The sequence below is a fragment of the Narcine bancroftii genome, chromosome 8 (assembly GCF_036971445.1).
Source record: "Narcine bancroftii isolate sNarBan1 chromosome 8, sNarBan1.hap1, whole genome shotgun sequence".
NCBI classification, from domain to species: domain Eukaryota; kingdom Metazoa; phylum Chordata; class Chondrichthyes; order Torpediniformes; family Narcinidae; genus Narcine; species Narcine bancroftii.
This window is the reverse complement of record NC_091476.1, coordinates 4499383-4514079: the sequence shown is the minus strand read 5'-3', so window position 1 is coordinate 4514079 and position 14697 is coordinate 4499383. Positions and strand designations below refer to the sequence as shown.

Sequence of the window (14697 nt, the reverse complement as noted above, 5' to 3'; positions counted from 1 at the left end):
AGAATCACAGTGTGGCTTTCGCGCAAACAGAGGAACTACTGACATGGTCTTTGCCCTCAGACAGCTCCAAGAAAAGTGCAGAGAATGAAACAAAGGACTCTACATCCCCTTTGTTGACCTCACCAAAGCCTTTGACACCTTGAGCAGGAAAGGGCTTTGGCAAATACTAGAGCGCCTCAGATGCCCCCCCAAGTTCCTCAACATGGTTATCCAACTGCACGAAAACCAACACTGTCGGGTCAGATACAGCAATGAGCTCTCCGAACCCTTCTCCATTGACAACGGTGTGAAGCAAGGCTGCGTCCTCGCACCAACCCTCTTTACTATCTTCTTCAGCATGATGCTGAAACAAACCATGAAAGACCTCGGTACCGCATGGATGGCAGTCTCTTCAAGCTGAGGCGCCTGCAAGTTCACACCAAGATAAAAGAGCAACTTGTCCGTGAACTACTCTTTGCAAACGATGCCGCTTTAGTTGCCAATTCAGAACCAGCTCTCCAGCGCATGACATCCTGTTTTGCAGAAACTGCCAAAATGTTTGGCTTGGAAGTCAGCCTGAAGAAAACTGAGGTCCTCCATCAGCCAGCTCCCCACCATGACCACCAGCCCCCCCACATCTCCATCAGGCACACAAAACTCAAAACGGTCAACCAGTTTACCTACCTCAGCTGCATCATTTCATCTGATGCAAGGATCGACAAAGAGATAGACAACAGACTCGCCAAGGCAAATAGCGCCTTTGGAAGACTACACAAAAGAGTCTGGAAAAACAACCACCTGAAGAAACACACAAAGATCAGCGTGTACAGAGCCGTTGTCATACCCACGCTCCTGTTCGGCTCCGAATCATGGGTCCTCTACCGGCATCACCTACGGCTCCTAGAACGCTTCCATCAGCGCTGTCTCCGCTCCATCCTCAATATTCATTGGAATGACTTCATCACCAACATCGAAGTACTCGAGCTAGCAGAGTCCGCAAGCATCGAATCCATGCTGCTGAAGACCCAACTGCGCTGGTTGGGTCACGTCTCCAGAATGGAGGACCATCGCCTTCCCAAGATCATGTTCTATGGCAAGCTCTCCACTGGCCACCGAGACACAGGTGCACCATAGAAGAGGTACATGGACTGCTTAAAGAAATCTCTTGGTGCCTGCCACATTGACCACTGCTAGTGGGCTGATTTCGCCTCCAACCGTGCATCTTGGCGCCTCACAGTTCGGCGGGCAGCAACCTCCTTTGAAGAAGACCGCAGAGCCCCCCTCACTGACAAAAGACAAAGGAGGAAAAACCCAACACCCAACCCCAACCTACCAATTTTCCCTTGCAACCACTGCAACCGTGCCTGCCTGTCCCGCATCAGACTTGTCAGTCACCAACGAGCCTGCAGCAGACGTGGACATACCCCTCCATAAATCTTCGTCCACGAAGCCAAGCCAAAGAGAGAGAATCAAGAGTTTAAAAATAAAGTCCTGATTTATTTATTATGGTCACATGTACTGAGAAACAGTGATGACTCTTTCCATGTCATTCAAAGACAAGCAAAGAGTTGCCACACTCCAGTGACAACTTGGCAAAACAAAAGTCCATTTGGAAACAATGAGTAGTTGAGACTTCTGCATTATAGTTGCCTGTAATACAGTTGCCTCAACATGAAAGGTTTTATTATTCCTCTCCATTGCCTCTGCTGCTCTAGTTTCCACAAAACAACCCAACCCCACCCCCCCCTCTCTCTCTCTCCCTCTATCTCCTTCACATCCCCTGATCAATTCTCAGCTTTTCTCTCCTGTCCACTATGGGCTGTTGGCCTGTGCTCTTCCACCTGCCCCCTTTTTCCTCCTTGTCCTGCCTTTTTATTTGGGCACCTACCTGCCTTTTGCTTGTACCTTGACAAAGGCCTCCGGCCTGAAACGTTGGTTATATTTTGTCCTATGGGCACTGCAAGATCTGCTGAGTTTCTCCAGAATTTTTGTGTATTAACAAGAATGCCTCGTTCTGATCCTAGTTTAAAATGTGCTGTCGTTCCAAACAATCCTAGGTTTCCAGTAAAGCACCAAATCTGCAGACACTGTAATTGTAGGAACTCAGCAGGTCAAGCAGCATCTCTAGAAGTTAAAGATTATACAGCAAGTCCCCGGGTTAAGAACATCTGATTTAAGGAACTCATACTGTACTTACAAACAGACTACATGCGGCTTCAGCGGTTCAGGCTCAAGAAAGGAGGACACTGTCCACCATTTTAAGTAGAATCTCATTGCCGTAAACACTGTGTTGAGGGCGTAAATTTGTATTTGGCTTAAATTTTTCTCTTATTTGCCCTTGTAACCATCCCTTCAAAGAGTAGATCTGATGCAAGTGCTGGTGATGTATTAAAGAAAAGGAAAATGATCACGATTGAAAGTAAAGTGGAAATAATAAAATGATCTTAAAGGGTGAAACACCATCAGTCATTGGAAAAGTGTTAGGCTACAGTCGGTCAACGATCAGAACAACTTTAAAGGATAAAGTGAGAATAATGGAGCAGGTGAAAGGCCCTGCCCCAACAAAAGCCACAATTATTACTAAGCAACGTAGTGGTTTAATTGTTGAAAAGGAAAGGCTATTGATAATTTAGTTAGATGATCAAAATAAGTGTAATATGCCTGTAAGCCTTACTTGAGTGCAAGAAAAGGCTTGAAGCCTTTTTAATGATTTAATAGCTGCACGTCCAGCAAGTGAAGGTGATTGTAATGAAGAATTTGTTGCAAATGGGGGTTGGTTCTCAATTGTATCAAAAGGAAGGCAAATTCACATAATATTAAAGTACAAGGTGAAGCAGTGAGTGCCGATATAAACGCAGTGATTTTCTTGAAATGTTGAAAGAAATTATTGAGAAGGAAAGTTATTTGCCAGAACAAATACTTAATGTCGACGAGACTGGCTTATTTTTAAAAAATCCCTGAAAGGACTTATATTTCAAAAGAGTATAAAAGTGCACCAGGGCATAAGGCATCGAAGAATAGGCTAACGATATTGCTTGGGGGTAACACATCCGGGGATTTCAAGCTCAAGCCTTTGCTTGTGTATTGCTCCCCAAATCTGAGGGCACTTTGCCATTATCATTAAGGCATCTCTTCCCATTATTTGAAAGGCAAATGCAAAGGTTTGGGTTACAATTGCCAATTTGAAGATTGGTTCTTGAACCATTTAGTCTCTGCTGTTGAACGTTATTACTTACCCAAGAAAATTTCTTTCAAGATTCCCTTTGTTCTTGACAATGCACCTGGACATCCAAGCAGATGATCTTTTCCCCAATGCAAAGGTCATATTTTTACCCCCCCCCCCCCCCAACACCACTTCTCTACTTTAGCCAATGGATCAGAGAGTCACAGACTCCTTTAAGGATTATTATTTGTAGCAGAACTTCTCACAAGCAGTTAGGGCTACCCAAGATGATGTAATTCCCTGAAGGAATTATAACATCTAGGATACCTTCAAAAAAATATTGGTGATACTTGGAATGAAGTGAAGCAGTCAACTACAAAAGGAGTGTGGAACAAATTGTGCCCCTAATTCGCACATGCTTTTACACAGGGGTTTACAGCTGACATCGCTGAAAGCTAGGGAAGTTGTTTTGGATATTGGTAATCAACTACAGTTAGACATCAGTGAAAGTGATGTCATAGAGTTACTCAACTCCCATGCCGAAGAACTGACCAATGAAGACCTTATAGAGCTAGAGCAGCCGATGATAGCATTTGAGGAAGCAGATTAGGACCTAAAAACTCCAGATCCAAAAAAAAATGACAAAAGAATGAGCTGAAGCCTTTTGTCTCATTGAAACAGGGATGGCAAAGTTAAAGGAGCAAGATCCTAATACAGAGAGGTTCACCAAAGTTTACTGCACAGTTTCTGAGGACCATTGAGGACAAGAAAAAGAAAAGCTCTGTACAAACTTCCCTTGATATCTCCTTCAAGAAATTGACTCCAGTAGTTTTATATGCATAGAAAGGTTAAAATGTATACCATATACCAAGATAAGCATTTGACTAACTGACACTAAATAACAACCTGATGTACCTGTTCCGACTTACCTACAAATTCGACTAAGGATGGGATTTCATTTGTAACCTGGGGACTGCCTGTAATTGAAGTTCCATGCCTGAGCCTTTCAACCCAAGAAGGGTTCAGGCCTGAAACATCCGTTCATATATCTTTACCTCCTGTGGACACTGTGAAAGCAGAGTTCCCCCAGCATGTCTTTCTGTCTGAATTAAAAGGCTCAGGAACAGGAAAGAAAGGACAGGGCAGGAGGACAGACCAACAGACTAAAGGTGTAACTTGGATCTGGATAGGAGGAAAGGGGAAAACTGATTGGGGGAGGGTGGAGTTGGTTGGCCCCCTAGATTGGCAACTTGATTTTAAAGTATAATCATGGAATGCTTTTTTCATGTTCATCCTGAAGCAGTTAAAATTCCAAATGTCATTCTAAAGTGTTCATATTAATTTCATGAAAAGGTCTTGTATTAACTTTAATTTAATTACATTTATTAAAACCGTTACAGATCTGGGTTCCCTCTCTGGCTCAGAGCTGTAATAAGACAATGTTGTTCTTTATGATACAGAAGCAGTCTTTTTTTTTGGTCGTTTGTCCTTGCCCTGCATGATGACCTAAAGGTTGACCATCATTTCAATGGCTGTTATCTACATTCTGCATGAAAAGTAATTTATTATTTAGATATATCCACATAGTGGGGGGTTTAAAGGCCCTAGGAACAAACATGTATACTATTAAAAAGAACACGAACGAAAATTGCAAATATGCATGCAATCCTTTCTAATACTATAAAAAAAGTTTCATGAACTTTTTCTTTTGTGAGCTTGAATGTTGCTCTGCAGTGATTTTTATCTTGATCACCTGTCATTCAAAACTCATTCCACAAGTAGTACCAACCGTGGTTACAGTGAGAATACTCCACAAAATGATACACTCTTTGCAACTAATTGGACTCTTTATGATTTGCATCTGTGACGACTGGAACGGGAGGGGGAAGTGAAGTATGACTGATCGATTTAATTGTTAAGATGTGGACACAAGTCGTGAGTTTTCCACGATCGTGTTCACCCGAACCCTACCTAACCTGATGATTTTCTGCTAAAGAAGCAGGGCTGCAGGGGCGTGCGAAAAGGAAGAGCCCACGCGTATCATCCAGCTCAAAATGTATCCACCGACACCAAATCTGCGCAGGGTCCCAGAGAAAATCGCCTCCGATTCTCATTATTCCTCAAGATTCTTCTCGTCTTCACAAAGTGAGTGAAACGAGCTTTTCCACCCCGTGTATGGACTCGGGTCTGAAAGTCAAGCCAATTGAGTCACCCACCCCAAATATCAATCGATACAAAGGAGAGCCTGGACCATTCGTCGTATTTTAAATGTTTGCAATAGTTGAAGCAAGTCGGGCTCTTCTGGGCTGTGGAATATTACCCTGTAACTTCGACGCTTCTTTCGCTTCCACATGGAGTCTTGATTGACGCAGCTCTTTTGGCCAAGCTCCAAGGTCTCGAAACGTAGCGTCAACACTTTCAGTTGCCAGATGCACTCGTTCGTTGAGAGGCGGCGGAGATCGTCGGCTGCTTTGCTGTCTGTCGCGCACCTGAATTGGACGAAAGAGTTGGCATCTGGTGACTAAACACTAAAAGCAGTAAGGGTGCGGGAATATTGGAGGGATCGCCCGCTGGGAGTGGAGCTGCAGGAGTTGAGAGTGCGAAGCGGGACGGAAAGTTTTGCAATTCTTTGGGACTTGGCTGGATCAGTTCACGTCGCGACAAGGGGCAGGCAAACCTGTCCTTCACAGCACGCGTCTGCCAGTGAGTGTCTGCCAGTGAGGGTTGAGGACAAAGGAAGGAGAAAGACTGCGGGACGAGGAACGACCTTCCCACAGCGGACCCGCTCCCACAGAGTGGCAGCCTCGTTCTCTTCTCTCCGGGACGAGTCTCGGCGCCGTCCAAACCCCTGGCCTGTGACAGCGGGACTGCGAGTCGCTTGGGGCGGATTGGGGACTTGAACTCGCCGACCCGTGGGATCAGCCTCCGTCGTCCAGCCCGAGCAGGGACATTGTGCAATTGAACGCGGAAAGCTGCCCCTTTTCGGAGCCGGCCGCTCCTGAGGGGAAAGGGGAGGGGGGTCGCCAGTCACTCGGAGAGCCAGAAGCGGCCAGATCCCAGCACAAGCAGCAGCGGGTCCCGGATGCGAGGGAAGGCGGAGTTCACGGATAGAACTGTGCAAGGCTGACATGAAATGAAAGGATTTAACACGCTTCTTATTTGGCCGGGTGGTGGGGGGGGGGGGGGGGGAGGCGTGGAGGTAGGGGGGGGCCTGCTCGTTGCAATAAAACTGGGCTCCCAACAATCCGAGACGACGTGCCCTGAAAAACTCCGTCTGCTGGAAACAATGAATCAAGTCACTGGATTGTGAATCTCGCTAATTCCTTTGGGCTAAATGCATTTTGGGGGCAGCCGTTCGGCGCTTGCTTTCTGGTTTTAAACCCCCGACCCCCCCCCCCCCCCCGGAAAGGGAAGGCTCCAACTTTGCAGCCCCCTGCCCATTGCACGCAGACACCATGGACACGGAGCACCGCTACGGCAATGGCAGCAGCGAGCGCGGCTCGGAGCCCGTTAGCTTCCAGCGCCAGGGGGCGGTGTTCGAGAGCGTGTTCCACGCGGCGTGCGCGAGCGACGCCGGGCTCCCGCCCGCCCGCGAGGCCGGCTGCCCGGAGGGGGCAGGCGCGCGCGAGGCCGGCGACGCGGGCTTTGGCGACGCCGCGTGCCGCCCGGCCGGCGCCATCTTGGGCGAAGAAGACGGGCCGCCGCCGTTCGTCCTCCGCACCGTGTTCAGCGCCTACCCGCCGGGGGAGCAGGGCCACGGCCCCCAGGACGGGGAGCTGGCGTGCGGCTACGCGGCGGAGGGGGGCGAGTTCAGCGGCAGCTGCACGTATTCGTTGACCAGCGACACCGCCCGGGAGCTCTGCAAAGCCGTCTCGGTCTCCATGGGCCTCGGCGTGGACAACGGCGAGCTGGGCGAGCTGCAGCCCCCGCGGGGCGGCCGCGGCCCCAGGGACCGCCTGGACGCGCGGCCGCCGAGCCCGGGCCCGACGGAGGCTGAGGGCTTCGCCGCCGATGACGTGGACGAGGCGGGGGGCCCCGCCCAGGAGCGCGCGCCATGCCGCTTCAGCAGGGCCTTCCCGGCGGGCGGCGCCGGCGGCCTCGCTCCCCCGGAGCCCAGCACGGTGGGGCCCCTGGCCGGCGACGAGTTCGGCCTCGTCCCGCGCTTCAGAGTCAAGGTGGAGGAGGAGGCCGAGTGGCTGGAGCCGCGCGGCCCCTTCCCGGCCCTGTGCAGGGACCCGGACTGCAGCCTGTACGGCTCCTGGCGCGGCCCCGACCCAGGCCTCGGCTCCCCCGACTGCCGCAGGGCCACGCTGGCGCTTCGAGAGGCCTTCTCCGACCCGTGGTACCCGAGCGGGCTGCTGGACGAGGCCCCGCCTCAGGCCTCCCCCCACATCAAGGCGGAAATGGACCCCTGGATGGATGGATACTCCAACCTGCAGTAAGTCTTGGCGGCCGGGCGTTCGGCGGGGAGGGGGGGGGGGGAGAAGAGGGGCTGCATGTGCTTTAAAGGTGGACCATGGGTGTCCTGAGCAAGACTTACCCCTCCCCCAACGCCAATGGGCTGGAGGAAGTCGGCCGCTCCGGCTGCACGTCCCCCCCCCCCGAGCCCCCACCTCAACTCGCGAGGGCGCTGACGGGAAGGGCAGGTAAACTCGGGGGTCCCTGGGCTTGTGAGCCGAGCTCCACTGTGCCTGCCTCCTCCCCTTTGGGTAGGGGCCCCTTTCCGGACATCCTCCTTCCTCCATTGGGCCTCGATCTGTCCAGTGACAGATATTCCAATTAATCCGACAAGCCTCAGCACCCAAGTTTCCTTGGTTCTCGAGCAGCGGCTGCGTCTCCATCGTCTGAAAAGTATCCGGGCCCGAAACGTGGGTGATAGCTTGACCTCCTCCAGATGATGCGAGACTGCATGATGAAGGTGGCACCGCTCCATCAGGGTGGCTGTCGAGGTTCGAGCTTCGCCAGCGATTGGGTTGCGGGTTCGAATCCCGCGCTCTCTGCGGGGGCTTCGGTTTCCTTCCACCGTTCAAAACATGACGGGGGTGTATGGGTTTAATGCAGTCTAAATTGGCCATGCTACATTTTTTTAAATATATTGTATTCAAAGGGGAACGGATAAGCACTTGAAAGGGAGGGGGGGGTGGGGGATGTCGGTAACGAATGGGGCTATTTGAAATGCACCTGCATTGAAATGTTTCAGATTTAAAGAGTTTATGGGCCACTTTTAGTGCTGTAACCCAGTTGTGATTATGTGAATGTTAGTGCTATTTCTTAAGCTTCTTGTAGTTGCAATGCTCTGCAATGTAGCCAGTCAGTGGATATTATTTGTTCACTCAGTGACTGCAATTATTACATGTGTATCGATCCTTCATTGTTATTTTTATGGAGAAATGACTGCCCATAATTTGGGAGAAGTGCTGCATTCGGATTCTTGCGGTCTTTGAGTATTCTCTGAGTAAATGAACTTGTGTACACTTGTGCCCCATTCACCTGCATATCATTGGCTTTTTCAGCAAATACTGTTTAAACTAAAGGCTGACATGAATATTTTCCTCTGATAATTAAATGAGAAATTAGCAATGATCTGGAATATATTTTGCTTGGAAAGGCAAATGCAAAATGCTGCAACTTATCTGAGGCAGCTGTATTGAAGATGTAGGCTATCTGCAATCGGTGACTTACATAAGTGGATGCTTTCCATTTTCATGCTATGTAATTAAATAGTTTTTGCTTTTGCTACTTGTTGATGTAAAGTGATGAAACAAGTACTTTTTCTGATATTGAATAACAGCAAGGCCAAATGCTGCATATGGTGGCGATCAGAAACAACGTTGAATTTCCAAGATATTTCCTATACTGTCGTGGAGTGAGAACATGGCTTTCGTTTTCAGTTGCTGATTCAAGTTCTGTCAATAAAATCGAAGCCTCAATTTAAAAAAAAAAACATTTCTATGAAAAACTTAAAGAATTGTTATTTGATTTTGGAAGTGGTATTTTACAGCCATAAAATATTTTTGTTATGAACTTAGATTCAGGATTTTTGTGTTCCAAGAGTCTAAGTTCCTTATTGGCAAGTGTACACCGTGAAGTGGACTAATGATTGGTATGTTAATGAACTGACAGATTAGAATAATCAAGCTCTCATTTTCCATAATTAGCTGGAAAAAATAGATTATGTATTTCATTTCAAAGGTAGATGCCAAAATTCTGTTATTTGATCTTGTGCATGTGTGTACGCTTTCTTTAAAACCATAATTTGGGCTATCTGACATTTTAGAAGGGAGGTAGTGTTGCTAACTTACCCATGCAGGAGATATGCAGGTTGGTATAAATTTTCATGCAATGCAGAATTGAAACAGAATTGCGGTAAACATTCAGAAGGTCAGACAGCATGAGTGGACGAAGAAAAAGGACAAATTCTGAGAGTGCTCTCATCGAATCACAATGTTAACCTGAAAGATCGAATGTTTCTCTTTCCACGGTACAGCCAGCATGCTCACCAGCATTTTCTCATACTTTGATGAAGGGCTCAAGCCTGAAACATCAGTTATGTATCTCTGCCTTTGTTACATAAAGGGCACTGTTTGACTCGGTGAGTCTCTCCAGTATTGTGTTTTTTAGTGCAAGCTGACTTTCCCCCATTTTGTCTTATTTTTAAAATACAATACAATGTGCTGTTTGCTTATAGATAAAGGTGAATCTCTAAGTGTATCATACCTAAACTGCTGCATCAAAGCTCATTACAGAAAGTAAAAGTTCATGGTATAGGAGATTGATTAACTGATAGGAAACAGATTGGGCAGAAATGGGTTAATCACAAAAGAAAATCATAGATCTTCAACCTGAAATGTTTCTCTTCACAGTTACTGGCTGACTTGCTGAGTTTATGCCAGTATTTCTATTTTTATTTTATTTATTTTATTTAAATGAGCCGATACCTCTTCGTCAAGATGTAATGAGTGATATGATTTTAGACATGGGCTTGGTCTCAACTGTTTACAATTTAACAAAAATAACTTGGAAGTAGTCAAAGTATTGCTAAATTTGTGGATGGCACAAAAGTCAATTCAAAAAGTAAATAGTGTAAAAGATATTGTAGAGGCAACAAAAGGATGCAAGTACGTGGAGGCAAAGATGCGGCAAATGTAGAATAATAGGGAAACTGTAATTGCTGTTTTGGCAAGAGCAATTTAAAAACAAGATCCAAATGGTGATTAAATGCTGATCAGAGCGATCCAGGTCCTAATGCTTGAGTTGAGAACAGCTGACATGAAGCTACATCAAATACTTAGGAAAGTTAACTCCATGTTTTATATTGCTGGGATAATTGAATAACAAAAAAGTTTTATTTTTATCACAGTTTGAGCATTCATAATAGCACATTTGGAGTTCAATGTATAACATTAGCAACCTCTTTTTTTTAAATTAAGTGTTTGAAATAGTTGAATAGTGGTTTACCAGACCAATACCTGGAAGGGACGAATTGTTTTTAAGGAAACAGTGGGCAGTAGTGTTGTGTTTTGGAGTTTGGAAGAGTGAACAGGGAGTTAACTCAAACATAAAATATTGAGGTCTTAATGGCTTGAATGGATGCCTCCTTTTGTGTACTAAACTAGGCTTGTCTAAAAATAAATGCTCAGCCATTTAAGATGGAGATGAGGTGACTTTTTTTCCTTTCTCTCTTGGTCATGGCTCTTTGGATCTCTTTCTTCAAGAACAGTTGTAAGCAGTGTATTTGAATATTTTAAAGGTTGAGATAAATTGTTAATAAATCAACAAAGGTTTTAAGATTGCTGTGTATAGATCAGAATGTGGAATTGAGATTAGTCAGCTCTGATATTACTAAATGGCGGAGCATGCTTAAGTTTGTAGCAACAACTTGTACTTTAAAATGCTGAATTGATGCTAGTGCTCTCAAATTGACCAGCAAGCCATTTTATGCTTATTGAGCATTCTTGGGAAAGCTAGTATCCAGCAGCAGGAAAAACTCCATCCCTTCTACCCCATGTGCTTTCCCTGGTCCTGACATTGCTACTCAAAGGAATCATCACTTATTGTACTGAAAGGTTGAGGTCACATGCAAATTGGAGTATCAGCGCCTTGTATTCTGTCTTGGCAATCTCCAATCAAAGGTCATTAACTCAAATTTCTGGTAACCTCTCCCACCACCCTTTCTTGCTTTCTCAACCAATGCGCCTTGCTTTCCCTGATCTCTCTGCCTCAATTCCTACCTCCCTTCTATTTCTCCTCTTCTGCTCTCTCTACCTGCCTGTCACCTATCCCTTCCTTCTTCCAGCTTCCACCCCTTTTCTTTCCTTCCTCCAATCAGAGTACTTCTTCCTCTGATCACCTCCGAGTTTCTCACTTTTTTCCATTACTTCTCTCTTCCATCTGCATTCAACGATCACCTGTCAATATGTGGTCCTCTCTCCACCCTTTTATTTGGGCCACTTCATTCACTTTGCTGCCATCTTCCACCCTAATCTCATACTCACCTGGTCCATTTCTGACAACATTCTCCCCTTTCTGGATCTTTCTGTCCCCATCACTGACATATTTTACAAAGCACCAACTACCACAACTCCCTCGACTACACTTCCTCACACCCAGTCCCCTGCAAGGATTCTATTCCCTTTTTGCAATTTCTGCAACCCCACCGCCTCTGTACCCAAGATGAGGTCTTCCAGTCCAGATCATCTGAAATTTCCACCTTCTTTCACAAATGTGGTTTCCTCAGCCCTCACCTCTATCTTCTCCATTTCCCACTTGGCCCCCTCTGCTCCTAGATGGAACAAACACAGGAATCCACTGTCCTTACCTACCATCCCACCAGCCTCCACATCCAACACATTATCCTCCAGAATTTCCAGCACTTACACAGAATCCCACTAGCAGACACATCTTCTCCTCCCCTCTCTGCCTTCCATTGGGACTGCCCCCTCCATGACTCCCTCGTGCACTCATCCCTCCCCATCAATCGCCTCCCTCCTTCTCCTGTGGCTGCAGAAGGTACCATACTTGTACCAACACATCCTCCCTCACAACACCTCGGGGCCCCAAATAGGCCTTTCAAGGGAAGCAGCACTTGACTTGTGTATCCGTTGGAGTGATTTACTTTATCCTTTCCTCCCTTTGTGAATTTCTCTTCATCAGATAGACTGGGCGCAGACAATCTGGGCGAGATTGATTCGCTGAGCACCTTCGCACTGTCCACATCAGTGACAGGGATCTCCTGGTGGTCAACCATTTCATTTCTGCATCTCACTCCATACTCTCATGTTTGTCCATGGCCTTGTGTACTATATCACCAAGCAAGACCATCCATAAATTGGAGGAACAACACCTGATTTTTCCATCTGGGCACTCTCCAGCCAGAAGGTATTAACATCTCTGATTTCTGCTAACCTATTCTCCATTCTCCCTCCCTTCCCTTTCCCCTTGTCTTCCTTTCCTTGGATCTCCATCCCCTTCCCCCTGCTTGTGGCTGTGCCCTCCCTCCCTTCCCTACCTATTACCTCCTGTCTTTGGGACCACCCCTCCCCCTACCTTTTTGTTCAGACACCTGCCAACATTTTTCCATACCTTGATGAAATGCTCAAACCTGAAATGTCAATTATGTATCTTTATCTTTGCTATATAAAGTACATTGTTTGACTTGCTAAGTTCCTCCAGGATTGTGTTTTTACTTGTTCTTTTATTTGGGTGTCTGATTAATTGATATTCCCAAATGAAGGGTTTTGGCCTGAAACATTGACTATTGCCTTCCATGGATTGTTCCAGTTTTCTAGCATCTATGGTCTCTTTTATCATCAATTACTTGCAGTTTTTATTTTTAAAACTACAAGTATATGAAAAAATTACTGATGTTTGATATTTAGAGTTTGAAAATCTTAGTGTTCTTTGATATCTAAACTTTTGTGTAAACCCAACAAAGACTTTGGCCACACCTTTGGGTTTGCAGAATACTAATGTGTGAAAGGCATACGAGCAGAGGTTTCTGCAGGGGGGATGGGTAGGGGAGGAGGCACTGAGTCAGTCACAATTCATAATTTACTTGGAACCTATTCTCTTGCATTGATCTAATTTCCATTTTGCAAAGAATGTCATATGCTATTGAAGAAGAGCGGGCCCAGAATCACTCTGGCAGTGAGGGGAGCAGTGGCTATGACTTTTTATTGCATTGGTATCTTTTCAGAAATTTGCTGGTGGTATCAGTATCATTTAATACTGTGGCAATTAGGAGAAAATTGAAGGCTGTCTGAGCAGCAGAAGAGCAGAATTCAGGTCATTTTTCTATGGAGCAGAGTGTAAGGGACACTGATTATGAGAATCACTAACTTTGAATGTTCTGCTGGATGTTGTGTTTGTCGTGATTACTAGATGGCAGTGTCTGTAAGCTGAGATGTTGCTTTGAAGTCAAGCATAGCTTTTTTTTATTCATTGACTTGAAGTTGTTACTTGACAATACCATTTAATGATTTCTTGTTGCCTATGAGAGGGTAATCTTATGGCACTGTGTTCTCGTGGTGAAGATTTAGCACAGCACTGTTAGTTAATGATTTTCAGCATTTTGAAGATGAAAAAACAATGATGTATTTCCGAATTGTGTGAGGCTTGATGGAATTTGCAGGAGTTATACATTTCTCCATGCCTCCCCTCTCAAGTAGTGGAGATGGCTGGTTTGGAAAGTGCGATTGGATGGCGTTAAATTTCTGGATTAGCAACTTGGTTAGTTTTGCACTTGATAAAAGTAACCCTGTGATGAAGAGAGTGAATGTACAACTCGATGCAATAAGCCTAACCTCTGTTCTTTTTGCTCTCTTGGTATTTACAGTATGTAGCTGATCCAGTTGAGTTCCTAGTCAGTTGTGAACATTAAGACTTTGTGATGGACTCATCATTGAATATCAGAAGAAAGGGAGAAGGTGCAATGATTGGAGATAATCAGTGCCTGACTAATTACTAATTGTTCAAAGTTATCCAAATCTTAATTGGATGTAGGCACATACTTTTTGGAGCTGATTATCCACCAGTTTTGTCTGTTGCAATGGTGGGAAATATGTTGATGAGCATGCTGAAGGTGCTAGATTTGTTGGTGCTCTGCGTGGAGGAACGTGAGGTGTTCTTGACATCTCCATTATGACACCAGATCTATTTTTTCCTTTGTGTCAAATTTATTCTCTCTCACTTCACCTCTGTGACTCTTGTTCATATTTAGATCAAGGTTGCCGTGAGATCTGGAGCCAATCCATCTCTGCAGAGCAACTTACCAATAGTAAGCAGTTATTGAAGAGTGAATTTTGCTTGATAGCACGATGAGTGTATGCCATTCCTTTGCTTGAGATTTGACTGGGCCATTCATTTGATTTTCAAAGACTGCATACGCCCAGGCACTTTTCCACGTATTAAATAAATGCCAATATTGAAACTGCGCAGGTTCGGTTAGAGTCGAGTTTTGTTTTGAAGTATATTTTAAGTGATATTGCAGTAAATCAAATCCTGTGAGTAAGGCCAGAGAATATTTAGCTAAATTGAGACACTGGCTTAGGGCCTGA

At 45.7% G+C, this 14697-nt stretch overlaps 2 protein-coding genes across 16 annotated transcripts in view; one reads left to right on the top strand and one right to left on the bottom strand.

The window, feature by feature from the left end:
- eda2r (ectodysplasin A2 receptor) overlaps positions 1–9662 on the bottom strand; it is a 678182-nt gene extending 668520 nt beyond the window's left edge. For 10 of the 12 annotated variants that reach the window (XR_011342797.1, XR_011342807.1, XR_011342796.1 and 7 more), the window contains exons 1-2: positions 6880–7135; positions 5463–5631 (exon numbers count right to left, since the gene is read on the bottom strand). The gene's annotated coding sequence lies outside the window, so the exon portion shown is untranslated. Of the gene's footprint in view, positions 1–5462; positions 5632–5909; positions 6257–6879; positions 7136–9444 lie in introns of those variants that run through there. The other 2 variants (XR_011342799.1, XR_011342800.1) reach the window with 2 other exon arrangements.
- ar (androgen receptor) overlaps positions 5436–14697 on the top strand; it is a 123038-nt gene continuing 113776 nt past the window's right edge. The window contains exon 1 of one of the 4 annotated variants that reach the window (XM_069892721.1): positions 5436–7580. In XM_069892721.1, the coding sequence (XP_069748822.1) occupies positions 6598–7580 (983 nt within the window). In that variant the 5' untranslated portion in view covers positions 5436–6597. Of the gene's footprint in view, positions 7581–12303; positions 12521–14697 lie in introns of those variants that run through there. The other 3 variants (XM_069892723.1, XM_069892724.1, XM_069892722.1) reach the window with 3 other exon arrangements.